Below are 27039 nucleotides of genomic sequence, written 5' to 3'. Positions count from 1 at the left end.
TTTTTAAAAAATAAAAAATTAATATAAATATTTTTTAGAACAAGAAAGGGATATAGCTTCGGCAAGCCGAAGATTGCAGTCATCAAATATGTCAAACAAAATACATAAAGACTAAACAACATCGAAGCTATGACGATTTTTTTTATTAATTTTCCATATTTTCGACTATTGTTTATATGACAGCTATATGACAGTCGTCCGATTTTTATGACAGGATTATTAAAAAAACTCCATATTCTGAAAATTATGCTCGTGGGATTAAAAACAACGACGTTATTATTGTTTTTCCGTTATTTATATATGTATAAATTACATACATATTTGTATACTTTTTGCATTTTTTTGGCAGTCATATTCTGCTAGGATATAAAAGGAAAAAACACAATTTCGTTCATGTATTTTTTTCTTGTTTCATGAAGCATAATTTTTGTAAGACTTCAATCAAATCTTGAATATATCGACATATCTTAACTTTGTATGCGTTATTTTAAAGAACTCCCCTGCAGAACTAGCCAACTTTAAAGCTCAATTAAGCTTTGAGCGCTAAAAAGAACATATAAATAACTGTAATGCGTATTACAGTTAATATTTCACAAGACGAAGCGTATGTACGCTTTAAGTTTAAATCAAAATATGTATGTATTTCAAATCGTTCATGACAATGTTTTTTTCGAAACCAGTTTTGTCACCTATTACCTTCACTGTTTTGCATGTTGTGTCGTGTTCTATATTATTTTTCTCATTATACAAGAAATACTGTTGTGGTGAGCTCTATGAATATGCCAGCATTCTATGAAGCTATAAGTTTCTATAATTTTTTAGTATATCTTACTGAAGTTTTTTATTCAAATATGTTATCTTAGGGAAATACACCTAGTTCAACAAATATTCACATTTAACAAGCTGAGTTTTGGCGTAGGCCAAACTCGCCGGTCAACACATTTGACCGTTAGAGATTAACCTCATTTTCGAAGCATGAAGCCCCGCAAGCGCTACGGCGATTCCCGATGCCGGACTTCGGCTTGCATCAGCTTTTCATTCACTCGGCGACATGGAGCGCTGGCAGAACAAACTAGCTGTGGTCACGGGCGCCAGCGGTGGCATAGGAGCTGCTTGTGCACGGGCGATGGTCGTGGCTGGACTACGGGTGGTGGGACTGGCGCGCCGAGAGGCCAAGCTAAAGGAGCTCAGGGAGAGTCTGCCACCGCGTCTGCAGGCCAACTTCATTCCGCGGCGGTGCGATGTATCCAAGGAGGAGCAGGTGATCAGCTCCTTTGAGTGGATCGAGAGGGAGCTCGAGGGCGCCGACGTGCTGCTGAACAATGCTGGCATAACTCGCGAGACGGAACTGGTCACGCCGGGCAACACCAGGAAGCTGAGGGAGGTCATCGACACCAACGTGATGGGAGTGATCTGGTGCACCCGCGAGGCTTTTAACAACATGAAGCGTCGGGGCGGCGAGGGCCACGTGCTCATAATAAACAGCATCGCCGGCCACCAGGTGCTCAACTTCATCGACGTGCTGCCCTCGTTCAACATCTATCCGGCGACGAAGTTCGCCATCACGGCTATCACGGAGACCTACCGCCAGGAGTTCCAGCTGCACTCAAACAAAATCAGGGTGACCGGCATATGTCCTGGCGCGGTGAACACGAACATCTTTCCAGAGGAGATCCACTTCTACGTGAAGGACATGGCCAGGCTGGATCCCGCGAACATTGCGGACGCTGTGATGTACGCCCTGCGAACTCCTCCTCACGTACAGGTACATAGATACGAGTATTCCCTTGAAAAGCGTACTAAAATTTAAGTCATATATTCAACTTAACAGCAAGTTGATAATGTCATGTTAGTTTTTCCGATTCTCGTTGTTATTTTGTGCGTAGAAAAGTCGTTAGATAGCTTTTAACCCGCAGGATAGTAATAAAACTTCGGGTTGCCGACGATAGCTTCCCTCCGTAATCAAATGCAAATTTGCTAATAAATTCGGTTCTCTTTCTACAGGTTCACGAAATAACTATCAAGCCAATGGGTGAAATCTTTTGAACGTTGTGCAGTTAATGCCGGATGTAGGTATATACCTTTTTTCTTTCACCTGATAAACACAATTAAAACGGAATCCATATAATTCAGAAGTTTGGTTGTAGACTATATGTTATCCTTTGTCCCACACCTGTACTGCTTTTAATTATGTATAGTACTATGCATGCTGGTAAAGTTATTCAAAATGTGAAAAGAGCCCTATTCGAAATTTCTTTCTAAAATTCTAGAAATTCTATCGACTTTCAAGGTCAAATTTGAATTTAAAACGATATGAGGAAATTTAAATAAGGCAAGTGAAATAAAACAGTTCCATTCAATGGGCTGACTGAAATTTCTCTGTGCGACAGCTATGTATGTACAAATGCACGTGTTATTTTTATCTGTTCAGCGATTTTCAACATGATCGTGTTAATGCATCAAGTCGCTCTACAAGCGCTTCTTCGTTCAACCGGTGCATGCAAAGGAACTGGCCGTTGAAGAACAGAACAGGAATGTCGTGCCTGAAGAGGCGCAGGAACCGAACGTTCTCCTTGCGGTCGATGTAAACCTTCTCCAGACGGTAGCGGCCTGCATAGCCCTCCTCCAGGCGGTGCACTATCTCGTCGCACAGGGGACACGGTTCCCTGGTGTACAGAGTAAGCAACGGGAGTCCCTCCGCCAGATCGACGCTGGGCACCCTGAAAGACGAGAGCTGGTCAAACAGAGCACAACAAGCCACGTCAAGACGCACAGCTTTTCGAGAACCATCACCATGGAGCGACCATCCTGCATGCCCATAAAGGCGCAGCCCAGTCCGCCAGTGGGAAGAGAATGAACCAGGTGCGTGAGCAGGTGGCTGGCTGTGACCTGCTTGAAGTCGTGCCTGCACAGGCGGTTGGCGTATAGCTCCGCAAGAATGCTCTCCGGGATGGCCTGCTGCGTACCCGATACCATGACCCAGGTGTGGATATCGCTGGGTGCGATCGGCTGCCTCCCCTCGAGGCGATTCATTGTTTGTTCGTGGTCCTGTTCAATAGCGAACTCTCGCAGAAGTGCGAGCGGTTGTAGGTGGAGGCGTTGGGCGGTCTCCAGGGTGGTCCAGGCGAGTGCGGCAGCTCCCAGGGTAGGAGCCGGCTCAGGCGCTGCAGTACGTTCACGCGTCCTGGGCTGCAGCACGGGCATGAGTTCATTGGCCAGCAGGCCGTGCTCCGGTTGGACGACCTGGGCGCGAATATCGCCCGTAATGATGCACTGGTCTGCCCCGCGCTGCAAACAGTCCAGCGTCATCTGCAGGCCGCTGATGGAACAGACGTCATCCTGCAAGGCCAGCGTTTCGCATCGAAGACCCAGCTCCGTGGCCACGCTAGAGAGCTGCTCCCTGCACTCTGCAGCCGGAGTCTTGAGGGAGGAGCAGAGGATCAACTTTTTATACTCCTCGCGTGGCGCGCTGGTTCGCTTGACCAGTTCGTCCACAACCAAGCCCGCGAGCCTCAGCTCCTCTGCCCGGAAGGGACCACTCGGTGTCCTTACGGCAGCCGCAATCACCACTGGATTGGTGTAAGACCCTGATCCGCCAAGTAGTGGCGTCCTGTAGTGGCGAAGTATCTGCCAAATGCTGTGAAGACAGGAGGTCGGTTTGCGACTGGATTTCTATTTGGGAAAACTCACTTCCTGGAACTGCGCAGACAACCTGGCATTTTTAAATCTTTGGGCTGACCGATTTCGATAGCTGATACACTAGTTTAATTGTTTCCGTTGTTACCTGAATTGTTTACATTGCTTTACACTGAGGTGGTGAATTGCTCAACAGCATTATGTATATCTTTGCTTCTCATTCATTGACGGCTCTACTGGCGCTATGGCTTCTTTTCGGGATGTTCGTAGTTTATTAATCGCAGTAAAAGTATATTGAGTCATTATGCGGACGTCCCTGCCGAAGAGACCCCGTGGGGGGATTGGAAGGAAACTATTTTTATATCGCCACAAAAATGAACATTTGCTATTAAGATCCGATCAGAACGGAGTTTTCTGTCGTCGAATGCCATAGTAATTTATGCATATGCAAAGATTATCAATCGGTTCAGGGTAATCCAATTAATTTGTAAAACTTTCGACAAATTGTACTATAGAGGCCGGTGAGCAACAATTTGTTGAATAGCCTTAAAAAGTAATTCAGAATATTAGATTTGTAGTTTTTTTAATTAAATTTTTTTTACTTTGCATCTGACCTTTGTTTAAGGGACCGAGAATCTTTTTTTGTTAGTCAGCTATACACGTAAATTGTTTGCTAAAGCAATTTTAAAAAACCGAAAAAAATGTACAAACGTGATATTCTGAGAAAATATCTGTGACGAACAATTTTTGTACATGAGTTTGAATGTTAGCTTTATTAACTAGACTCAGTACTTTGGCAAGATACATTTACCGTACGGAATTGACCCGAGTCGTTAAAAAAAGTGTATATGCATCAGTTAATTAAAGTATTTGTGGCCATAACAATGCATTTGCTTATGTAAACATTAAGTGTGTTTTGTTTCGATATCGATAGCTACCAGGCGCTAGTCTGTTTTGGCTTTGCCTGGTGGGGGTCGACTGCTTTTGTAAAGCATTTTTAATAAAAGAGAAAATTCTCAAAACTACATGGATACAAATATATAAAAATCCCAGTCAGTTATTAGGTGATTGTTATTTGAAAAAAACCAAACAAAAGGTATCTTTATGTTGATGCCCTTTCTTTCGTTTCTTGCGCGACCACTTGTTTTTCGATAACCATCAGCTGACTAAATGTCGATACCAAATGTCAAAAAGTGGACGAATTTTTTCAACAGCTGTTCTGTGTTGGCCGTTGCAAAGCTAAACGATAACAATAACAATAAGAGAGAAAGTTATATTCATGTTAGAGTCCGCAGAAACAAAGTGGGCCGAATCTGGTGTAACCCCAAGGTACATTAGCTATTTAACACTAATTTTCCAGCGCCGAAGTGAGCGGAAGAAGCTCTAACTTAAAATTCCGATGGAAGTGACCTTCAAAAAGGCCCGACTTATAGGGGATGGCAATGCATCGCCAGCACAGGACGAGGAGAGCGACGAGGGCTCTTCCGGCACAGATCCGTTCGGCTGGTGGGCCCTGCCAGAGCCGGCTCTTCTTATGATCTTCGAGCGGCTAAGCGTAGTCGATCTGCTCAGTGCAAGCCGCTGCTGTCGCAGGTGGCACTGTGTTGCCAAGGACGACCTGCTGTGGCGCCACAAGTTCCAGGAGCACTTCAGGGCATCCCCGAGCATTCCGCTGAAGCCGGGAGCCGAGAGCTGGAGGTCAGAGTACCAGCGCCTGTCCATGCACATACCCTTCGTCCAGGCGCAGCGCCTGGAGCCTACTGCGGAAAACAACCACGGTCACACGCACCAAGTGCTGCATGTAAGCTTCGCTCACAACGGCGAAATGTTTGCCACATGCTCGAAGGACGGCTATGTCATAGTGAGTCCACATCGCTAACCTCATAGCGAAATTCCTTATCCACAATATCTTGCAGATCTGGAACTCACAGCATCCATGTACGGAGAAGTATGCGCACAACATGAAGCAGTTTAGCTGGAAATACTCCCAATACTCGCAGTTCAATCAGAGCGATACCTTGCTACTGGTCTCCGGTGTCCACTTTGGCTCGCCGCAGTCCACTTCCGGGGAGATTGCGGTATTCTATCTCGGCGCAAATGAGTCTCACCTACGCTGCCGGGTGGTCAACCGTCCGTATGACATTTTTGGCACCTGGTTTAGCGATCAATATTTGATCTCGGGCGACCTGCACTGGCTGGCGCACCTAGTGAGCACATCGGTTCTGTGGCTTAACAAGGCCAATCAGGAGATCGACTCCGAGCATGTGCCAATTATGAGCCAGCTCTATAAGTTCTACAATCGTAATGCCAGTTCGGTACGAGCCATTATGGTAGCCAGATGTCCTTGGCTGGACGAGAGTAACGATCCACTAGGAGGGTTTGATGAGGGAGAGGGCCTCAGTGCGCCTCTCTTCCCACAGGATAGCGATCAGGGATCTAGCTCCCAGGCTAGCGGGAATCCCGTATCTCATGCGGCAAGTCTTCGACGCACAAGGAGTGCCACCCCCGAGGAGAACTACTTGCCGGACATCAGCGAGCGCCGTTCCAGGACGCGGCCTGGGGACGCCACTATTCACTACTTGGAGGAATACAGAAAAGCAGTGGCCTCCGCTAACGAGCCTAACGAAGACGAAGAAGACGAGTACGAATCAATGGACATACATGAGGAACTCGACGAAATGGAGAACAGCATGCCGAAATATCTCATTTTTTCCACGGGCTCCAAAACATTTACGCCCCACCAAATCGGATTTAAGCGCATACGTAACGTATTCTTTCCCAAGAAGCTGGACCCAGGCCCGTCCTTGAAGGAAAGAATTGCTGCAAAGCGCGCCGCAGAGCAGAAACAGCAGCAGACGCCGCGCACCGATCCGGATTGGTGGGACTATGAGTCAGTAAAAGACAGATTCGATAAGGTGGACAAGGTGATAGATCTGCATGGACACATCATCGGCATGGCTCTAAGCCCGGATCACCGATACTTGTACGTCAATACGCGTCCATGGCCTAAGAACTACGTGATCACTAACCCTCTAGAGCCGCCACCGATCGCTCAAGAGATCGACATACATGTGATTGACCTGATGACCCTGAAGCGGGTGGGCAATATGCTGCGCGCCCACAAGGCCTATACGCCCAGCACCGAATGTTTTTTTATTTTCCTGGACGTTTGCGAAGAGTATGTGGCTAGTGGTGCGGAAGACCAACACGCTTACCTCTGGGACCGATACTATGGCATAAGCCTGGCCAAATTTCGGCATTCGGACGTGGTTAACAGTGTGGCCTTTAATCCGCGCGACTCGGAAATGCTGGTAACCACTAGTGATGATTACACGATCAAGGTAAGCAGCGAAACACTTCATTGTTTTAGCCCTAAATGTAAGTAATTCTGCACAGGTCTGGCGCTCCAGGGCAAAGGCAAAGGAATTCAACATACCCAACAACGTGAGCGAATCATTTGAGCTCAAGCCTAAGGTCTAAGTATCCAACGCTTTCGAGTCCCTTAGATGTTCTTACTGCCCGAATTGTCATTGTGCGTAAATTTAAGTGCTGTCTAGTTGGTTCCGTATTGTTAACGTTTATAATTATGCGTATTTAAATTGGAGTGCGCGTTATGTCCACATCTTGAGTAGGTGGTTTTTGATCGGAAGGCGATTCAACAGGCTCCGCTGGAGGGGGAGTGGGGTCGCCAGCCTGCGCGGATGTCGATGGTCCTTCCGGTTGCCCCTCTGCGTGGCTGTGCTTTGCGTTCCTCTTTCGCTTCTCAGGGTGCCCAAAACAGTGTTCGCAATCCTCATCGTCTTCCGAGGAACTCTCGTCGAATGCCAGTGGTTTTTTGTATATGCAGCAACCTAGCAAAAGTAAGTCAAGTCAACGAATGTCTATTGGAGTGTAAAAATGGCTTACACTTGGACTTCTTGCGGTTCAAATGCTCGTTGTCTATGACCCCATCATGAAAAACCACCCGGCGTTCTTCGCGCGGATGCTCCAAGCGCAGTTGCAGTGTGGGAGTGGTCCGAGCAGTCTCCGATGGAGTACCGGCGTCTAGCTCGTCAACCAATTGAGTAGTTGTCCCATTGGTTGCCTCATTATTCTGCTTTTGGGCCATTTTTTACCAAAACAAATAACAGATAAATTAGTGTGAACGTATAGGCTAAACTAAATATTAGTACCGGTTACACTAGGCCTGCTTATTCGGGGCAAAATAGACTGTATTCACCATACGGTAAGACGATTATGATAATACACTGACTGCTAAGTAGGAGATTAAAAAGGCTGTTTATTTCACACTTGTTCACATTAATTAAAAACTAAAAAAAACGGGCAAGACGATATTTTTTAAACATTATTTGGCAGTACTTTATTTTAAATATATAAAAAAAAAAGATATCTTATATTAGATAAATTCAGTATTTAAGCATAGATTACAAGAGCTTTAATAAAATAATGGATTGTTATTTTTACATTTTGTTTGGAATAACACCATTAGTATTTTGCTTTACGGGTCGGTCAATTTTTTTTAATAAATTTAAAAATAAATTAGATTCATGAAAACGTTTTTAAGAAGCAAATATCTGAAAGTCACTGTTAGCCGATTGAGCAACCACTGCTGATTGCTTGCACGAATACCCCTGGTAAATGTAGTCCACAGATTATGTTGCTGGTCTGGTAACGCCGCTAACAAAAGTCACTCTTCAGCTGTCATTTAGTCGTTCCGAAAATGGCTGCGATTGTGCGATTTAATTTGTTAACAAAGCCGCATATAGGTAAATAAACGCTGAAAATTCACTAGTGACCTTCAGTTAGTTGCTTAATAGTAACTCAAGCTTGTTATCAATGAATCTGTCAACTGCCTTAGTGGCTTCGAGCCCTCAAAACAATCGATTTCCTTGCCATCAAATTATGTAATTTTTGCGTAAAGCAAAACAAATGCTGCCCAGTGCTCTGCGCAATTTATTGATTTGCCTTGCTGGTTTGTTGCAGGGGCGGCACTCCCGGCTAGCCTGCAGCTGCAGAGGTTCCAGAGCAACCAGGCGCCACCCCCAGGCACTCCACCTCCACAAACTAAGACCAAGTTCGGTCCTCTGGCGGACGAGGATCGCATCTTTACCAATCTATATGGACGACACGACTGGAGGCTGAAGGGAGCCCTGAAGCGGGGCGACTGGTACAAGACTAAAGAGATTGTGCTAAAGGGTCCGGACTGGATTGTCAACGAGATCAAGACGTCGGGTCTGCGAGGCCGTGGAGGTGCTGGCTTCCCCAGCGGCATGAAGTGGTCCTTTATGAACAAGCCCGGCGATGGACGCCCCAAGTACTTGGTGGTGAATGCCGATGAAGGTAAGCAATGGAAAAGGTGTTTTGGGCCACTGAATTAATATGCTTTACCCGTAGGAGAGCCTGGCACCTGCAAGGATCGCGAGATCATGCGCCACGATCCACACAAGCTGGTGGAGGGCTGTCTAATTGCTGGCCGGGCAATGGGCGCCCAGGCCGCCTACATCTACATTCGGGGCGAGTTCTACAACGAGGCATCCAACATGCAATTGGCCATTGCCGAAGCCTACCAGGCCGGTCTTATTGGCAAGAACGCCTGTGGAACTGGATACGATTTCGATGTCTTCATGCATAGAGGCGCTGGGGCTTACATTTGCGGCGAGGAGACGGCTTTGATCGAATCGCTGGAAGGAAAACAAGGAAAGCCACGTTTGAAGCCGCCATTCCCCGCCGACGTCGGCGTTTTCGGCTGCCCGACCACAGTCACCAATGTGGAGACTGTAGCCGTAGCTCCGAGCATTTGTCGTCGTGGTGGCACATGGTTTGCCAGCTTTGGTCGCACCCGTAACTCGGGCACAAAGCTTTTCAACATTTCGGGCCATGTGAACAGGCCGTGCACAGTGGAGGAAGAAATGTCAATCCCGCTTAAGGAGCTCATCGAGCGCCACTGCGGAGGCGTTACTGGCGGATGGGACAATCTGCTGGGCGTGATTCCTGGCGGCTCATCCACCCCCATCATACCTAAAAACGTGTGTGACGACGTCATCATGGATTTCGACGGCCTAATTGCAGCGCAGACATCGTTGGGCACTGCGGCTATCATCGTCATGGACAAGTCGACGGATGTGATTAAAGCCATTGCTAGGCTTATATCCTTTTATAAGCATGAGAGCTGTGGACAGTGCACCCCCTGCCGAGAGGGAATCGGCTGGATGAACAAGATCATGACTCGGTAAGTCCTCTATGCATATTGTGTAACCAACTTTAACTATCTACTTCTTATTGGCGCTATAGATTTGTCAAAGGTGACGCGCAACCCTCTGAGATTGACATGCTGTGGGAGATTTCCAAACAAATTGAGGGACACACTATTTGCGCGCTTGGAGACGGTGCTGCCTGGCCAGTCCAGGGCCTTATCCGTCACTTCCGGCCCGAGATCGAGAAACGTATGCAACTGCATGCACAGCGTGCCAGCAATTAAGATACAAAGTTATAGCTAATTTTATTAATTTCATTAACCCGAGCGCGACTTGATGCATATAAAATGTATAGTTCTCTAAACGTTGTAACTATTCGTGTTCTGAGTGTTTCAATTCAATTTCAAACTTTGAATGTGTTTGATCACCGCCTGAATGTCTTCTGAATTTGGCGCTTGGTGTTTCGGTGGAAACGTGCATATGCTTAACGAACCACCGATTTTATGCTCGACGCTTACCTGTTCGTCACATCGAGCGGGTATAAACTGATATCTGGAAATAATCACACATTAAAGTGAAAAATCTAGGTTTGATGGGTTGGATTTTTCCTACTCCCTGGCAAATCCATTTTCCGGGATGAGAACAAGAAAAGCCAAACAAAGCACCAGCGTTTTGTAAAACATTTCAAATTTCTAAAGATTTTATTCTGAGAGCTAAAATGAGCAACGACCAACGTCCGACTAGTCAGAAGCTGTAATGTTATATGAGCAGAACACTTCTAAAGCCGGCTTATTCGTCGTGCGAGCATTATGCAACCATGGGTTTTTAGTCATTTAAATTCCCACTTATGAATAATTAATGCAAAATCGGCTGGCAATCAAGCCAGAATGCCGTTTCATAAAGCAATTATAATTTAAATATCATTAAGCTTAAAAGAACACACGATTTCATAGCGCATCTTTGTCTGATGTTTAAACGAGAAAAGAAGCTAGCTTCGGCTTGCCGTAGCTTTTATACCCTTGCAGTCATCACAAATGTCGAGTAAAATTCATTAAGGCTTTATTAAGGTAATTTTATAATAAAACAAGAAAACAAGCCAAAGCTTATATACCCTTGCAGTCATTAAATATGTCATACAAAATACTCAAAGGCTAAACAACATCGAAGCTATGACGATTCTTCTATTCATTTTCCATATTGTTTATACGACAGCTATATAATATAGTCGTCCGATTTTGATGAAATTTAATTTGAAACTCAAGACTCATTAGAAAACTCTATATTCCAAAAATCATGATTGTCTGATGAAAAACAACGAGGTAATCATTTTATTTCCGTTATTTCTATATAGATTTTTCGATCTGGCAGCTATATGATATAGTTCTCTGATTTTTATGAAATTTTTTTTCTCGATTTAAGAGTATTTAAAAAACTTGATGTTCCAAAAATCATGCTCGTGGGATTAAAAACAACGACGTTATAATTTTTTTTCCATTATTTATATATATGTATATATTTTGATCTCTTTTATGGGAGCTATGATATATAATAGAGTTATCTGATTTTGATAAAATTTAATCCGAAATTCAATAGCAGTTAGAAAATGCCATCTGGAAGAAATCATGTCGATCCGATCAAAAACAGCTGCCTGAGAATTTTTTATTTCGTTCTCTCGTATTGGAGCTATCCGATATAGTCGGCCGATCCGGCTCGTTCCGACTTTTGGTAAAGTTTCAGCAAGATAGCTTTAAAACTGAGAGACTAGTTTGAAGAGAAACGGACAGACGGACAGACAGACAGACGTACATACATATTTGGATTCTGATCGTGATGCTGATCAAGAATATATATACTTTATGGGGTCTGAGGTGTCTCCTTCACTGCGTTGCAAACTTTTGACTGAAATTATAATACCCTTTGCTCTGCAAGGGTATAAAAACGATTGAATAATTTTGTCCCATACCTTTTTATGGTTTTTTCAATCTTCATGATTCCAGGCAAGTTAAAAAACTTGATACTGAAAAAATCATGGTCAAAAGTTCCCATGATTCCCATATATGAATAAGTTATCCGATTTTAGTAAAATTAAATTCAAAATTAAAAAAAAAACTCAATATCGAAAAAGTAAAGAGGTTCAATATGTGTAATCCCTTTTTTGAGAGCTATCCATTATAGTTGCCCGATCCGGTCCATTTAGACTTATATACTGCGTGCAATAACTACACAACTTTTGGTAAAGTTTCATAGAAGCAAAACAGACGGACAGATGTACACGTCTAGTTCGATTTAGATGGAAAATATATATACTTTATGGGGTCAGAGCTGTCTCTTTCACTGGGTTGCAAACTTCTGACTGTAATTATAATACCCTTTGCAAGGGTATACAAATATTAAAGCAGCTAAAAACTGTCATAATTAATTTGAGAAGTTTATGATCTCCGAATCTACTAGTTGTTTATATTGTTTACACACTCACAAAATATGTAATTATGTTGAAAATTTTCGACTATACAGTCCCTACTTGTTTATAACCCTGAAGGGAGTTTCTGAGCAACCCGAGCATCGATACATAAAATAAAACAATGACTTACTATTTAGCATATTTGTATAGTTTTTATAGTTTCTCTTTTCGATGACGATTCTGTAAAGTACAAAACAATGATTATTTAAAGATAGCTTAAAGTATATAGCCACTAAATCTAAGGCGATAACAACTGCTGCTGCTTTAGATGGCTTTGAGAAAGATTTATAGTTTTCGAAACAAAAAAAAAAGATAGTCGCTTGCAGGAGAGCATGTATAAAGTTAGTAAAAAAGAAAATGGTGGCCACCGAAATGAGTAAAATGAAACCCGATCCTGAGTCTGATCATTTAGGTGGTTCTTATTTCTGAACTGGAAAAGGTCCGCGGGATCTCTGCTTCTGGAGCTGGAATTGCGTTACACACCGTGTTCAGTTTACTGAACGATTTTAAAAATTGTTAGAAAAAGTGTATAAAGAATTAAGTCGAAGAATATGTATACAATACTAATTTGTATCATTTTGTTTTTGCTCACATTTACATTCATTTTTACTTTTGCACATGTTATATGTATATACTGGTATATATAATTATGTATGTTTTGTTAGGTATGTATTCGAGTTTAGGTTTAAATCGTTAAAAGTTTTAGATCGTTTTTTAGTTTGATTCGTTTTTGTTTGTTTAACTTGGCTTAAAGCGTTCTCTTATTGCTTATCTATGAGAAGGAACATAGTACAATATTTCAGCTTAAAAGACTAAACAACAATTCGAACAAGTCACTAAAAGGGTTTTCTTTTTACGTTTTTTTTTTTTCGTTTTTCGTTACCAGTTTTTCTCGTTACAGGCAAGAGTAGCGACAGGACTCAGTTGTCCCTATTGCGTTGCTTCAGGTGCACAACATTGTGTAAATAAGCGTTAGCCAACACTGCAATGTACTCTAATCATGTAGCATATAGGTATATTCCGAGTTTCGCCACAGGTAACGCCAACTAGTTGCGCAGAGCTTTTGGAAAACATCTAGATAGTTCCGTTTGGTTGGGCTCGAGTTCGGGGTCGGAGTTCGGTTCTGGTTTTGGGGTTCCGAAACGTCGATGCTTCGGAGATTTGAGGGCTTGGGGAGAAGGGATTGGGAGGGCGTAGGTAAAAAATATATTATATATGCGTGTATAAATGTGTATATATGTATATCAAGTTTAGTTTAGTATCACACTAGTAGAGATAATGCGAAGAGGCCTGAGCTCTATACTGTTTCGGTGTCAGCTTGATCAGCTTGGGATTGAAGGCCCCCAGGGCCGCCTCGTTGGTGGACGAGGGAGGCGGCGGGGCGGTGTGCGTCCGGAAGCGCGACCTCAGGAAGTTCTGCATGGAGCGCAGGCGGATGATGGGCGCGCAGGGAGATTGTCGAAGCGAGTTGTGGTTGAGCGCCCAGTAGATCACCGGGCTAATAGCCGAGTAGAAGTAGCCTGCAAGGGAGCGGTTCGGAGTGGTCAGTGGTGATTGGACAGTGGTCGCGCCAAGTGGACTCACCCAGCAGGAGGCTGAAGTAGACGGAGGTCTGGCTGCAGTGCTGCTTGCTGCCGAGGCTCTTGTAGAGGACGCAGAAGACGTGCGGCGCCCAGCAGGCAATGAAGATCAGCGCGGAGGCGATGAGCATGTTGGCCAGGTGCCTGCGCGACCGAAGGGTGGAGGTCTGCGGCAACGGAATTCCGGGAGTGGCCGGCCCCCTTCCCGCCCGGTTGATGCGCTGGCGCTGCGAGTGGGCGCGAATCTCCCCTCATGGCCCTGAATCGATTCGAAAATTCCAATTTTATTTATTAGTAATTATTAGTATTTGAAATGGGAAATGCCTCTTGGAGATGAGCCAGTAACTAACGGATTTAATCCATCTACAACCTTTACATAAAGTGTTTTGGAGATAACAGTCATCGAATGATGATGAATAATCAAATCAAATCTCGACGATTAAATTAAGAAAAAATTTTTTATAAAAATCGGACTACTTTATTAATAGTTGCCATAATAAAAATCTGAAAACCTGTACAAAACTAATGGGCCAAAATTATAACATCGTTGTTTTGCGTTATACAAGCATGATTTTGTATAATATAGAGTTTTCCAACTAATCCCGAATTTCAAATTGAAGTTCACGAAACAATCGGAGAAATCAAAGAAAATTAATTTGCTCGACATTTTTTACGATTATACTAGATACATATTCCAAGGTTATTTTTATAAAATTCGAGTCGTAAAAAAATTAGAAAATCAGGGCAGAAATCGCAAAACTAGAAATTAACTGATCGCTGACTTTCTAAGGATCAAACTTAAGATAGGAAAACATATTTTCTACGTTTAAGGTCTTACTGCAAGTGCATACTCTTATAAGCTTCGGATCTCCGAAGCATTATTTTACTATGGATTTTTTTGAGTACACTCGTAATGTACGTTTAGGGCTTCTTTCCTCTTGTTTAGCTTGACTTATTAAATTAAACTGCTTCGAAGGGATCATAAAAATCTTGTTTCCTTGCTTATTTCAATGCACAAAACTTAAGTTAAGTTTCAATAGGTTCTCAGGTACATTTTGGGGCACTAAAGGGGATGCACCTTGCACGTCACTCACCTGGGCGATATGGGATTGCTGGAACGGTAGGAGCCAGGCTCGAGGGCTGAGCCGACGGATCCCGGCTGCCGCGGCTGCAGGGTGTGCAGCTGGATGTCCCCCGGACTGACGGCCATAGGACCACCGCCAGCGGCAGTGCCGTTTCCGTTGGAGGTGTCGTCGGCGGTGGTGGCGCCCCCGCAGGCTGCCTGCTGGGCGTTGGGGCAGCCCGTCACGATTACCATGTGAGTCTGCCGCCGCAGGATGGGGATGGGCAGGGGCAGCTCCCCGTGGGCGGCGCGGGCGGTCAGCGAGAGGGCGCAGAGCTTGCGGCGCACGCCGTAGTGGTTGAGCAGCACTCCCAGGCCGGGCAGCACGAACACGGCGACCGTGTGGAAGAGGATGAAGGACATGAACATGGCGCTGGCGCCCAGGTCGGAGGTGCAGCTGATGCGGACCGGGCTCGGCGTGGTGCCCGTCGGCACGCCGCCCTTGACCACCATCGACTTGGCGATGATCTTGTAGGCAAACAGGAACGGGGTGCTGATGGCCGCCGAGGCCAGCCAGGAGAGCAGGGCCAGCGAGACGTGCAGGTAGCGGCGCTGGCGCAGCTGGGCCAGTCGCGGATGCTTCACGGTGGCGTAGCGGTCGAGGGAGAGCATGAAAAACGATATGGTGCTGGCTGCCACGGGCATGACCTGGCGGAGATGGATGGAGATGGGTTAGTGCAGCTTCCTTGTCTACTGTATGGAAGAGAAAGTCAGCTTGTTCGCTTCTTTAACTCAATTCCAAGTCTCTAAATTATTGTTATTGTACTCGTAGAACGCTTTTACTCTAGTTGCGCCAGATCGACTGGACCTGGGTGAGCGTATCTAGCTGGGTTGGAACATCCTTGTCGAGAACGCACTCACCTGGATGTAGTGGATGACCTTGCACAACACCAGCGGCAGCGAGCGCGTCCGGCGGTTCATCGCGAGGTTGAGGAGCGTGACCGGGGCGGAGATGCCGGTGACCAGCAGGTCGGCGATGCAGACGGCCAGGAGCAGAGGGTTGCGCAGGCGCACCGAGGAGGCCGAGCAGAGGGTCAGCACCAGGGTGGAGTTGCCCACAACGCCGCCGAAGACCACCAAGCCGTAGCTGACCGCCAGGAGCAGCAGCGTCAGCGGGGAGATGGAGTGCTCCGCGTCCAGGTCGTACGGGTTGCCCAGGCTGAAGTTGCCGTAGTCGAAGTCCTGCTCCGAGGGCAGCTGGTCGGGATCGGGCTCCTGGAGCGGGTGGAGCGGCGCCGCGGGGTCCAGGTCGAGGCCAGGCTCCTGGTGGTGCCGCCGGTACGAGTTCTCCCACCACTGCTGCAGGCTGTCCCGGTTCATGCTTCCGACTCCGCGCCAAAACCCGTCCCCGACTCCGATGCTTCTGGATGTAGCCGTGCCCTGGTCCGAACTCGATTTGGGCGATCTTCGATGGCGACGCGTTTGTCTGGTCGCCTCATTTCATACTAAAGAACTGCCAAGCGGCGTGCGACAAAAAGGTAGCAGAGCAACAAAAGCCATCATCATCAGTCTTTTTGTCTGCCAACAAGGACACCCGCCCACACAAGCACGCACACACGAGTCGCCGTCCCACTTCCCTGCTCCCGCTGACCCTGACTCTTATGCAACCAGATACAAGCTCGGATGCGAACAGGGCGCACTTAGAGATTACTGATGCGCTTCCTTCCGCCCGCCATCCACTGCCACCCACTGCCACCCACTGCCACCAAATGCGGAATGAATGGCTACGCAACCTTGCACTTTGTGCACTCGACAAACAACCCAAGGCTCGTCTCTCCTTCCAGTTTCCTTCTCTGATTCTCTGAGTCATGGGTGAAAGCTTCGAATATTTTTGGGGAGGTCCCCAGCCAAAACTGAATTGAGTTTACCGTTTTGCGGTCACCTTTTTTTTACTTGCAGAACCAAAGTGCATAATGTGTTCGACAAAAATCGTGACTTCAAAATAAACCTCAACACAATAAAATTCCCATATAGTTAAAGTTTCTGTTTTAAAAAAAGATAATTTTTCCTGTTTCTTTTGTCTTTTCCAGTAGCAAGTACTAATTATTATCCTTCGATTATGTTATATAAAACTTAAAAAACTTGTAGATAAAAACAACTATGATTCAAATAGCATATTAAATTAACTAATTTATGGTGACCAGTTTAGCAAAAATCGGACTAGTCTGATAAACCAATGAACTTACAGTCTAAGCTAGATTCTACAAAAAACAGAAAACTACCCAATTATATATGCGAAGTGACAATTGTTTTTAAAAGTGCCCTTTATAAAGATATCTAAATTATTTTTAGCTAAGGTTTAATAATAACTTAGTTTGTTTTTAAGTGGGTATTTACATTGAATCTTCATGGGTAAAACAGAAAATGTGACAATGAAAGACTTTCTTTGCTATACGTTTTTTTATATGCTTACTTTTAATTTAATTTTTAGTAAACCTGCATTTATACAACAAAGCCTGCAAGGCTTAATAATATTGTTTTTTGTCCGAATCCCCTTAGCGCACTCCACTGGTACTCGGCTGCTACTGACGTTAAGTCCCATCAAAAGTGCTTCCGCAAAACTGCTTGATTGCGCGGAAAACCCCAACAAGAAGGCCTTGTCCGGACAGTACTAATTGTACGGCTGTACACTATCAAGCTTAAAAATTGTCCTTTCAAAGGAGCTTGATAAACAGTCAATTGTTTCACTCGAATCAAAAAGAATGGAATCAAGCCAAAGCTTTACACTTCTGGACTTAGAACCAAAGCCAGTAAAATGGCTTTATTAGTCCCAGTAGACTATAGATGTATCGGGTAAAAAAGCAATCTTAGATTGCAGCGTAGTAAAGGAGCTGGCCTATATCATAGAGCACCCATAGGAAAGATAGAATAAAATAAAAAAAAATTATATCGCAGTTATCCAGTCATCCAGCCAGGAATTTCGAAATAAATGTTATGAAAATTGGACTATATCGTATATGAGAATTTAAAAAAACTAAATAAAACTTATGTAACAAAAACTAAAACAAGCCTGTTTTTTGGAATATAGAGTTTTTTGAAGAATTTAGAATATATAATAAAATCAAATTTAACATACAATCAAAATCAACTTTATTCGAATGACTTATTCCTTTTTTTGCTACAACTTGTAACAAAAATATTAAGGACGGACCATTATTATTAAAAAAAAACGAAAAGCTATTTTTGTAAGGTGGTAAAACGATTTTTTTTTAATATTTGGAAAACTTTTGCTTTATACACGCTTAAGTCTTTATTTTTTCGTAAGCCAGCTCTCTCAAAAAATGAAATCGTTTAGAAGCATGATTCATACATTTTTTACTCAATGAATTTTTTGATGAAAGATGCCAATGGCATCCTACTTTTTGTGTTAGCTAGCTAAAAGTTTTCGTCGATCCGGACTGGCCTTATTGGCAGTAAAATGTGTATGTATTAATTTACGTCACTCAAGCGTCAGCAACAAGCGCAAAAGGTGACAAAAGCCTGGCTAAAAGGCGAAAGGGGGTGGCAGAAGGAGGAGAAAGGCCGCCAGAGCAGCCAACGAGGTGAGCGAAAGGAAGAGATGATGACGAGATTTGCCATTGTGTTGCTGCCGATATGAAAAGTGTCCTCCACAGGTGACTTAATGTGGCACATGCAGATACACAGACTCACGCAGCCGGGAGTCCTGTCTTGGCCGAAGCACTGGATACACATCCCTCCGCCTTCCTTTCTTTTGGCTTCAACGTCAGCCGCCCGTAGCTTTTTGTCTGTCTTTATTGATTTCAGCAGCTTTTGTATTCGTATTAGGAGGCGGATGGTCAGGGGCCTCGGGGTCGGGGGTCCTTGTCCGGGCTTCTTGTTCGCTGGCTCATTCGTGACCACCACAATGGCAAACAAACAAGTCTTTGTATCTGCGCGGAGGAGAAAAATTGTACATGGAATTTATAGCCCCTCTATGAAATTCCCGACTCATTTGTGGCTCGTTTTGAGGAATGGATTTTAGGCGGGGCGCTTTCTAATTAGTTTCTTGGCCTGCGTCTATCAGCTTCAGCCACGCACGGCGGGGAACTGGTAAACGTAGCAGTGGGCGGGAGCTCACCCAGGCACACGCACACACCCACACCCACATCCAAAAGCCACAAAAGTGACCGTTACAGAGGCTCCGTAGAAGAGGACACCGTCATAATTACCGTTCAAAGAAGCGCGTTGCATGACAAAGTCAAAAGTGATGGTGCAGACACTTGTACACTCAAACGAATTCTAAAACAGGCATCCACGTACATACACACACATACATACGTATAAACAATGATTCGCCCACCACCGCGTATACGTAATAACATACCGAGTATTGCTTAACGAAATATAGTGTTGCTTTTGGGGCTGATCCTGCTTCTCCCTGGGACTGCGGATGCGGTGTTGTTGCTGCTTTGTTTTATCGAAGGCACTGTAATTTACAGTTAGGGCTGTTTTGTTTATTCGGTTGCTGCGCCGTCGTCTCAGTGCATCAAGTATGGCAAATGTGTATCTCGGATGTTGGGTGGAATGGTTCAAACACTTGTAAAAACTCTTAAAAAACGCTGGCCGACGACATCTTCAAAATGTGTTGTTGATATTGTCAAATGTGTGTGTGTAAGTGTGTGTTGGTGCGGCTGATGTTTGTTTGTATAGGTGTTGGGAGGGGGGCCAAAAAAAGGTAAAACAAAATCAAGGCGCGACGTGCAGGGACTGTTCCTCGGCGGAGCACATTACTCGACAGGACCACGCGGAAGACTGCCAGGAAAAAGTCCGCGGGAGCTCCGGCCCCAGAGTCGCACTCTGAAGTTAAGAGACCTCGAGTGCGAGCGAGCTGAGAGAGCTTTGCACCGGAGCTTTCAGCACACTGACTTTCGCTTTCAATCGGCAGGACATCAGGAAGCAAGGCTGGACTGGCGGCATAGGTCAGAAATCGAGGGATACCGTCAAAACAACCCTTCGCCTCACAGAACACCCACTCCGGCTAATTCCTTAGTCGCAATTCGATTTGAGATACCCCGTACAAGCTCCAAGCTACAGTCAAACGTCCTTTTAGCCCACATACCTTCAAAAGGCATTTGTAACCATAAGCTGCAGAATCGGAAACTGTTTCATCATGACATCTCCTGCCAGCCGAAGGTTTTCGCTCTTATTAGATAAGATAGTGTACGTCCTTTTAAGAATCATTATGTCTTTAGTTTTAGACTGATTCAAAGTTTAAATACTGTAAAAATAAACAGCTGTATGACTTACATAAGCTGTCATCAAATAACAAGCAGATGATTATTTCAATGAGTGGCTTGTTTAGCAACCAATTCACACACCGAAATGTAAAACTTAATTTTAATTTTAATGTTGTCTGTCTCACCAATTTTCACTTTTGAAAAAGCAAAAAAACAGATCTTTAACAAAAAAAAATTAAAACAAGAACGGAAGCTAGCTTTGGCGAACCGAAGCTTATATAAAAACCCTTGCATATATGTATCACAGATATTGAGCAAAATGCAAAAAGGCTTTCCATATTTTCACTAATTGTTCAGTGAAATAGTCGTCGGATGTTCACGAAATTAAATTCCAAATTCAAGAGTTTTTAGAAAACTCTATATTTAAAAATTGTATAAGTTTGTTCTATAAATTTTATATGAATTTTTTTGGTTTTATATTCTTTTCGCAACGACCGCCCACTCCTGCCCAATTGAGGGTTGTCGACCAATTAAAAACATGATATAGCAAATAAATAATAATGAATAATATAAAATAATAATATATAGTATAGGTTAAGATTTTAATTCTTATTGTAAGTCTCTTCAAGAGAAGATTCATTAAATAAAGATAAAGCTCAAAAAAAAAAAAAATATTTTCTTTTCTTGTGTCTGATCCGGCACGTTTCGACTTAACATAACTATACAATTTTTGGTAAAGTTTCATCGAGAGAGCTTTAAAACTGATAGATTCGTTTACATAGAAACAGACAAATGGACAAACGGACACGTCTAGATCGAGTCAAATGGTGGTGTTGATCAAGGTCGAGGAGGCTCAGACACTGCGTTGCAAACTTCTGACTAAAGTTATAATACCCTCTGCAAAGGTATAGAAATGTCCCCCACAGTTATAATTTGTAGCGCAATTAACGACGCCTCAGTTATCAACAGCTTGCTTTCAAAACTGCAAAGTGAATCAAGGGCTCTCATCAAAACAATACTCGTAGGCATAACGATTATTTTATGATAAACACGGCCAACTTCATGTGTTGTAAGTATCAAGCTTGATAAATTCGTAAATTTCAGCGAAGTTCCCATTTCCCGCTAGGTACTAAGTAAGCCACGAAATGTATAGATAAATTATAGACTTCTTTTATCTAAGTACTAACATTCTTTTTATTTAAATATTCATTTGTATATGATTAAAATGCATGATGTACTAGTTAATAGTTGCAACTGGTATTGGATTTGTTCCATGGTATACTTTTTATATGTAACCTATGCGCTTAGTTCGTTAATTTACGTGTTTTGTAGTTTGTGGTTTGCTTTTGTTCACTCTGTTCGAAATGAATCCAGAATACTGTGTACATTTTAAAATAAAACTGGTTAATCATACGTTTTGTAAAATCTGGAGTAAGCCTAAAGGTGGGCGACAATAAATTATAAAAACAAGGGAATAGGTTGAGGAGGGAATCGGATCTGTTACAAAAATAAATAAGTGTTTGGAAACAAAATATTTTTTTTTCCTTATTTTGAGATTATCGTATAGTATGTAGATAGCGAGTTTAGCGTATAAATGAACTTTTAACTTATAGCTTACAATTTGCTGATTTTTTTTAGTTTCACTTTCAATAAGTAGCAGCAGAGTTTCGATGATCAGTTCTCAGGGTTTCCTATGTGGAGCAGTATTGTTGTTGGCAGCGGTATACTTGTTTGTAGCAGCACTTGATTGCTTGCGGAAAAGTTGTTCGCAACCTAATCATCGATTGTGTACTCGGGCATTTTCTCGTATTTCTGCTTAGTGGCCTCGTGGCTAGTGTCCACAAGCAGCGCCGTGTGCGAGTAGCCCATAGTCACCTGAGGTATTTTAATGTTGTCCAATTTTGGCACCTCCTTAGGCACCGTCGAAGACTTCTGGAACTCCCCCGATGCCCAGTTCTCCGAACGTGGGCGATGCGCCCCAGGCGATCAGTGTGTCGTCTGCCGAAATCATAATTGATGTGTTGGCACAGCCAATATCGGTAATGTTCCAGCCGGAAAGATCCTGAACAGGCTTCGGGTACATATTTGCCTCGCCTGTTTTCTTATTCTGACCAAACAGGAAGAGCAGGCCCAGCTCGTTTACGATCAGACTGAAAGTTGAGCCGCAGTACACACTGCGCCCACCCCGACCCTGGGTATCGAAAAATTTCATGAGTCGCGGTACCATCTCGTCTTTGGGTTCGGCGTGGCCGAGGCGCCCAAAACCTCCAAATCCCCAGCTGTAGACGCGCTTCTTTGAGTCGATGGCAACCTTTAACAAAAAAAATGGTGTCCGTGTTATACCGCACAACTAAATATCAAAGGCCATCTTACCGTGTGATTGTTGCCACATGCAAAGTCAACGATCTGCACACCATCGACTGGTGTCACATGACCCTCCTTGCTCTTCTCTATGTACAGCACCACCTTTTTGGGCGAAGTCTCAAAGTGGAATGATAGCTTGTTGGCGTTCACAAAGTACTTGGCGTCCGTGTTGTGGCCCAGCTGGCCGTACTCCGGCAGCCCAAACGTGTGTAGGCTGCCCTTGATGTCCAGTATGACTGAAAACTCAGCCCCACACCCAATTCGGATAATGGGCGGCCCTCGGTAGTTAATCGGCGTAGGCGAGTAGATGTTGGCGTGTGTATTGCCCACACCGCACTGGCCGGACTTGTTCTCACCGCAGGCGTACACTGTGCCCGTGTCGGTGAGAAAAAGAGTGTGGTGCCGGCCGACAGCAGCCTGCACCACGTTCAAGTGCTCTAGGGCTGGAATGAGCGTGGGCTTCTCCGCCAACTTGATATCCTGGCTGAGACCAAGCTGTCCGCTGGGATTGCGTCCGAAGCCGAGAGCCTTGCGATCCATGTTGATGACAATGGTGTGAGCGGCACTAGGACCGCTAGCCACATACCGATACTGCGAGGAAGAAGTACTTAGAACAGTGTTTATACGGGGAAAAGGGATATCTTACCTTCTCGTCCGTGAACCGGTGAAAACTGTATAAGTTCGGGCGCACCTTCGCGACGTTCTTGCGGTCCCGCTTTCCGGTCAGGTCCCAGGTCACCATGCCCGCGAGCAGCATTTGGCCCGGGGTCTTCTCCAGCGTGGCCAACAAGTCTTCAGGCAGCTTGCTTGGCGGGTCGTGGTCATCGTGTGGGATGAGTACCTCCATTTGGTTGGCGACCGCCGCCTGCTGGTGCACACCTTCATCGTCGGACTCATCGCTGAACTCGTCCTCGTAGTCAGACTCTTTTTCTTCGGGCGCCGCTTGTTGGGTCCGGCTCCGTTGCCACCTGCCTTGCGTTTGGCCGACATTTTCTCGCTACTCGGGTTGCTTCTGGACTGGACTGGGTGGAATCTCTCTACACGGCTGGAAGGAAACAGGGTAGAAGATGAGTTGGGCCCTAAAAACCAGAACCAGAAATCGCAAGCAGCAGAGCGTAACAGATACTGTGTTTATGCTGTGAATTTCATGAATTGTCGAATACGCAAAATCAAAACACCGGCAACACGCTTAAATTAAAAAAAAAAAACTTAACGCAACATACCGAGGGATAGCTATCTTTGGAACTGATATTAAATTATATTTAGTTTAAAAAATACATGGAACGAATTTCGAGTTTTCATTAAATCAGCTTCCCATAAACGTAACAATGGCCAGAAAGCCGCTCTCTCTCGTTTGGTAGAGTATGTGTGGCGTGCCCGCGTCTGTGTGACCCTGTGCTTGTGTGGTGGTTCTTTTTTGCAAAGAAACAAAATGAATGCCGCAGCAAGCGACGCCATCAGGTAAAGCGGATATTTTTTGCCTGTGATGAATGATCTTTGAAAAGATATTAATACTGCAATGCAAAAATACTTTAACTGATTAACTGTTTTCACAGTTGGAAAATAGCAAGCCGCAGTTATAAGAAAGGCTAAATGTCCGGCGAAAAATCAGCTTTAAAATGATAGCGTCACTTTACAAACACAAAGACACGACAAGGCTTCAATGAAACAAAGAGTTTAATGCTATTTTGTCACATTCAACAATTAACAGGGAAGAAGTGACGACGACTCTATTATAAAGCGGCAGAACTTACAGTTCTTGGTGAGGTTTTTTTTCCTTTCGCAGCCGAATTACAAACAACAAACAACGTTAGGTTACAGTGAATTAGAGCTGGAACCAAATCGATTTTTGTTGGTTTATATCGATGTTTCCAGAAATTTAGAAAGGCGATATTTTTCCCTAAAACCTCGAAAACTCTTCAACACTAACTTCTGACGATAGATGCCAAGATCGTTTTCTGATCGAGATACATACAACAAATTCTTATGTACTTTAATCGATATGTGCATAAAATTAGCAACAGCCTTCAACAATAAGTTTCAAAAGTAAAATAGATTTAAAAAAGCAATGAATTATTTTTGGAACATAAATTTTTATAGAATTTGTTCTTGCAATGTTGAGAAATTAAAAAAAAAATTATTTTTGTATAAAATTATATGTTGGTTGTTGATACAATTCCTTAAAGCACTAACACCTTTAAAGGATTTGACTTAAACATTTTATAACATTTTGAATATGCATTGCAAGTTTATGCTAGTTAGTTATATAAAATTATTTTTGAATTAACCTTGCTGTTGGGTATTAATTCCAAGGGCGTCGCCAGCCGATGGCGTAGGGGGGGGGGCAAGTTGACTTTACCTACTACAATTCATACATTTCTCGTTCGATAGAAAAGAATGGTTATATTGTTTAAATTTTACCAAGGATACCTAATTTTTTCAAAATGAAATGTAGCCTAAAAAACTTGTAAATGGGTTATAACATTTATTAGAAAAATAAAATAAAAAGGAGTTTGAAATCTCTAGGGGGGGCAGCAGCTGCCCCCTCGCCCCCTGGCGACGCCCTTGCTTAAAACATTACATAGAAATTTGAAAACACGTATTCATGTAAAAGTTAAAGACCCTCTTTAAAAGATGTTGATACGAGATTTGAGCAGATTGCGGGATGCCAAAACTTTTTATTAGGAAAATTTAAGATATTTTACGTTGCCTAAATTTGTTGGGCTAGTCTGTCTATAAAAAGGCTAAAAATTTGTAGCACAATTACAAATTATCCAGGACCTCTTATGTTAAACGGTTGAACCAAAGTACCCAACATCGTCGGCATTACCGACTTTTATGATAACAACCAGCAAATCTTCTAAAACTTGCAGAAAATCAATAAGTTTGACAAACTTAAACTTTGTATGATAAACGCTTTATTTGTATGATAAACGCTGACTAGGTTCCATCTTACAAATTTCACATATCTTATGGGAGATCAAGAAGCTATACTCGTTACGAATGAGTAAATACTAAATTCCAATTTTTGAGAGATAGAATGTTGAAATTGTAGTATTTAGTAATTCGTATGCTTACCAAAAACATCGAAATAACCTTAACCAAAGACTATAGAATATCAAGATGTTGCATCCCATACAAAACATTTTTCGTTTCTGTTTCTAGCTTTATGATGCGGTCGGTCGGGGTAAATAGGGAAAATCTAAAAATAGAAACACGACGAACTGCTGCTTTCGGCTTTCGTCTTCGTTTTTAATATTCGTCGTGTTCCCAAATTGGGAATTTTTTCACAGCTGGCAATTTTCAGTTTATCGGGCTTTATACACTTTACAATAGTAGAAGGGTATATCAGACTTGTAAAGCATAATTTTTTTATTTTCTTTAATTTTCATTTAAATCATAATTTTTCGTTTATAATAATTAAATTAAAGAATTCATAGGTGCAATATTAATAATGTTCCTTATTCAGATAATTGTGTCGTTAAATTTTCACACATGCGCGTATACATATGTACGCGTGTTAGGGTATTTTGCTGCTCACCATGATACAATTATACAACGTAGTCCACTCGGCTTGCCGAAGTCGTTCGGTTTTGGTCCCTTATTTTCAGTGCGTGCCTGCTTGTCAAACTGAAGCACAGTGTAGCCGTTTCACTCACACTTACTTGACAAAGTTAAATTAGGGGACTATGGATTTTGCCGAGTGGACTACCTTGTATAATTGTATCAGGCTGTTCACCATTTGCATGAACGCAAAAAAAATTATAAAAACAAAAAATTGAAAAAAAAAATTTAAAAATAAAATAATTAATTAATTTACACAAAAAAGAAAAAAAAAAACAATTTATGATATGGCTGGGCTCGGCGAGGATACGAACCCGGGCCTTCATGTACACGAGGCATAGCATCTACCACAACAACACCGGGCTTCATGAAGCGCGGCGAACTAATTGAGTATATGGTCTTGGCTGCCTTTAAAAGTGCAAAGTCATGTGGGTCTCCATATCAAGACCCACCATAGAACGATTTTTTTGAGGTCATGCAACATCTTGATATTCTATAGTCTTTGCCTTAACCCTCGTTTTATTAGTCTTGATCCTAAATAAGTGGCGGAAATATATTCAGATTCAAGTGTTGTTCTATTCTCAAATAATTAGCTTTCATAATAAAAACAACGAATTGAAAATTTTGTTTGAAATAATCTTTTATATGTTTTTTAGATTAATGTTTCTGTAATAAATTCAATATTTTTCGATCGAGCTATATGATGGAGTCCGGTTATATTATACAGTTTTCTGATTTTTATGAAATTTTATTAATATTTCAATAGTTGTTAGAAAATAGTTATTTAAAAAATTATACTTCTGTGATAAAAAACAATGACGTAATAATTTTTTTCCAATAACTTTATGTCCCTAAGCCTGGAAAACCGCCGATCTGTCTACTTTCATCTCTGGGAAAAATTAAGGAGAGGCTGACTCCCAACCGGTCTGGCAAACCGATC

The 27039-nt window shown here is 43.2% G+C and overlaps 8 protein-coding genes across 14 annotated transcripts; 3 read left to right on the top strand and 5 right to left on the bottom strand.

The window, feature by feature from the left end:
- The first annotated feature begins 639 nt into the window (after positions 1–639).
- Positions 640–2405, top strand: LOC108093407 (farnesol dehydrogenase). 2 transcript variants are annotated; one of them, XM_017193442.2, is made up of 2 exons: positions 640–764; positions 864–2132. In XM_017193442.2, the coding sequence occupies exon 2, from the start codon at positions 1052–1054 to the stop codon at positions 1808–1810; it is 759 nt and encodes a 252-aa protein (XP_017048931.1). In that variant the 5' UTR covers positions 640–764; positions 864–1051; the 3' UTR covers positions 1811–2132. The 2 variants fall into 2 exon arrangements, with proteins under 2 accessions (XP_017048931.1, XP_017048932.1); XM_017193443.2 differs by having other exon boundaries at positions 678–1765; positions 2005–2405.
- On the bottom strand, positions 2356–4671 carry LOC108093406. Of its 5 annotated transcripts, none has more exons than XM_017193439.1 (4): positions 4575–4671; positions 3691–3952; positions 2774–3637; positions 2356–2720 (listed from the first exon to the last, which is right to left on the bottom strand). In XM_017193439.1, the coding sequence occupies exons 2-4, from the start codon at positions 3717–3719 to the stop codon at positions 2438–2440; spliced, it is 1176 nt and encodes a 391-aa protein (XP_017048928.1). In that variant the 5' UTR covers positions 3720–3952; positions 4575–4671; the 3' UTR covers positions 2356–2437. The 5 variants fall into 5 exon arrangements, with proteins under 5 accessions (XP_017048928.1, XP_017048926.1, XP_017048927.1 ...); XM_017193437.2 differs by lacking the exon at positions 4575–4671 and adding an exon at positions 4251–4561 and having other exon boundaries at positions 3691–4181; XM_017193438.2 differs by lacking the exon at positions 4575–4671 and adding an exon at positions 4429–4561.
- LOC108093404 (F-box/WD repeat-containing protein 5) lies at positions 4610–7264 on the top strand. 2 transcript variants are annotated; one of them, XM_043208726.1, is made up of 4 exons: positions 4610–4700; positions 4997–5497; positions 5553–6977; positions 7033–7264. In XM_043208726.1, the coding sequence occupies exons 2-4, from the start codon at positions 5036–5038 to the stop codon at positions 7114–7116; spliced, it is 1971 nt and encodes a 656-aa protein (XP_043064661.1). In that variant the 5' UTR covers positions 4610–4700; positions 4997–5035; the 3' UTR covers positions 7117–7264. The 2 variants fall into 2 exon arrangements, with proteins under 2 accessions (XP_043064661.1, XP_017048923.2); XM_017193434.2 differs by having other exon boundaries at positions 4618–4732.
- On the bottom strand, positions 7194–7825 carry LOC108093408 (E3 ubiquitin-protein ligase PPP1R11). The gene is made up of 2 exons (XM_017193445.2): positions 7543–7825; positions 7194–7487 (listed from the first exon to the last, which is right to left on the bottom strand). The coding sequence occupies exons 1-2, from the start codon at positions 7742–7744 to the stop codon at positions 7231–7233; spliced, it is 459 nt and encodes a 152-aa protein (XP_017048934.1). The 5' UTR covers positions 7745–7825; the 3' UTR covers positions 7194–7230.
- Positions 7826–8295: 470 nt separating this feature from the next.
- Positions 8296–10202, top strand: LOC108093405 (NADH dehydrogenase [ubiquinone] flavoprotein 1, mitochondrial). The gene is made up of 4 exons (XM_017193436.2): positions 8296–8402; positions 8620–8976; positions 9031–9865; positions 9928–10202. The coding sequence occupies exons 1-4, from the start codon at positions 8357–8359 to the stop codon at positions 10112–10114; spliced, it is 1425 nt and encodes a 474-aa protein (XP_017048925.1). The 5' UTR covers positions 8296–8356; the 3' UTR covers positions 10115–10202.
- LOC108093409 lies at positions 10111–10957 on the bottom strand. The gene is made up of 2 exons (XM_017193446.2): positions 10443–10957; positions 10111–10382 (listed from the first exon to the last, which is right to left on the bottom strand). The coding sequence occupies exons 1-2, from the start codon at positions 10511–10513 to the stop codon at positions 10223–10225; spliced, it is 231 nt and encodes a 76-aa protein (XP_017048935.1). The 5' UTR covers positions 10514–10957; the 3' UTR covers positions 10111–10222.
- A 1460-nt stretch (positions 10958–12417) lies between these two features.
- LOC108093436 (5-hydroxytryptamine receptor) lies at positions 12418–20535 on the bottom strand. The gene is given in 6 exon segments (XM_017193499.2): positions 12418–13811; positions 13876–14119; positions 14121–14130; positions 14966–15642; positions 15856–16447; positions 19319–20535. Coding segments are annotated over 5 exon segments (1644 nt in total). The 5' UTR covers positions 16315–16447; positions 19319–20535; the 3' UTR covers positions 12418–13557.
- Positions 20536–21340: 805 nt separating this feature from the next.
- On the bottom strand, positions 21341–24401 carry LOC108093434 (protein RCC2 homolog). The gene is given in 6 exon segments (XM_017193494.2): positions 21341–22115; positions 22117–22482; positions 22545–23126; positions 23182–23465; positions 23468–23580; positions 24290–24401. Coding segments are annotated over 5 exon segments (1461 nt in total). The 5' UTR covers positions 23526–23580; positions 24290–24401; the 3' UTR covers positions 21341–21944.
- Positions 24402–27039: the final 2638 nt, after the last annotated feature.

Source organism: Drosophila ficusphila, unplaced genomic scaffold (genome assembly GCF_018152265.1).
Source record: "Drosophila ficusphila isolate 14025-0441.05 unplaced genomic scaffold, ASM1815226v1 contig_636, whole genome shotgun sequence".
In the NCBI taxonomy this organism is placed as follows: domain Eukaryota; kingdom Metazoa; phylum Arthropoda; class Insecta; order Diptera; family Drosophilidae; genus Drosophila; species Drosophila ficusphila.
The sequence above is the reverse complement of the archived record's forward strand: the minus strand, read 5'-3'. Positions and strand labels throughout refer to the sequence as shown.

What these genes read in the sequence shown, in the direction of transcription:
- LOC108093407 (XM_017193442.2), top strand. Translation starts at nt 1,052, where the DNA reads ATGGAGCGCTGGCAGAACAAACTAGCTGTGGTCACGGGCGCCAGCGGT.
- LOC108093406 (XM_017193439.1), bottom strand. Translation starts at nt 3,719, where the DNA reads ATGCCAGGTTGTCTGCGCAGTTCCAGGAA. An exon ending in TGTCTGCGCAGTTCCAGGAA is followed by an intron (nt 3,638 to 3,690) that starts GTGAGTTTTCCC and finishes CTGTCTTCACAG; the next exon opens with CATTTGGCAGATACTTCGCC. An exon ending in GTGATGGTTCTCGAAAAGCT is followed by an intron (nt 2,721 to 2,773) that starts GTGCGTCTTGAC and finishes CTCGTCTTTCAG; the next exon opens with GGTGCCCAGCGTCGATCTGG.
- LOC108093404 (XM_043208726.1), top strand. Translation starts at nt 5,036, where the DNA reads ATGGAAGTGACCTTCAAAAAGGCCCGACTTATAGGGGATGGCAATGCA. An exon ending in CGAAGGACGGCTATGTCATA is followed by an intron (nt 5,498 to 5,552) that starts GTGAGTCCACAT and finishes AATATCTTGCAG; the next exon opens with ATCTGGAACTCACAGCATCC. An exon ending in GTGATGATTACACGATCAAG is followed by an intron (nt 6,978 to 7,032) that starts GTAAGCAGCGAA and finishes AATTCTGCACAG; the next exon opens with GTCTGGCGCTCCAGGGCAAA.
- LOC108093408 (XM_017193445.2), bottom strand. Translation starts at nt 7,744, where the DNA reads ATGGCCCAAAAGCAGAATAATGAGGCAACCAATGGGACAACTACTCAA. An exon ending in GAACCGCAAGAAGTCCAAGT is followed by an intron (nt 7,488 to 7,542) that starts GTAAGCCATTTT and finishes TACTTTTGCTAG; the next exon opens with GTTGCTGCATATACAAAAAA.
- LOC108093405 (XM_017193436.2), top strand. Translation starts at nt 8,357, where the DNA reads ATGGCTGCGATTGTGCGATTTAATTTGTTAACAAAGCCGCATATAG. An exon ending in GTTAACAAAGCCGCATATAG is followed by an intron (nt 8,403 to 8,619) that starts GTAAATAAACGC and finishes GGTTTGTTGCAG; the next exon opens with GGGCGGCACTCCCGGCTAGC. An exon ending in ATGAACAAGATCATGACTCG is followed by an intron (nt 9,866 to 9,927) that starts GTAAGTCCTCTA and finishes TTGGCGCTATAG; the next exon opens with ATTTGTCAAAGGTGACGCGC.
- LOC108093409 (XM_017193446.2), bottom strand. Translation starts at nt 10,513, where the DNA reads ATGTTTTACAAAACGCTGGTGCTTTGTTTGGCTTTTCTTGTTCTCATC. An exon ending in GAAAATGGATTTGCCAGGGA is followed by an intron (nt 10,383 to 10,442) that starts GTAGGAAAAATC and finishes GATTATTTCCAG; the next exon opens with ATATCAGTTTATACCCGCTC.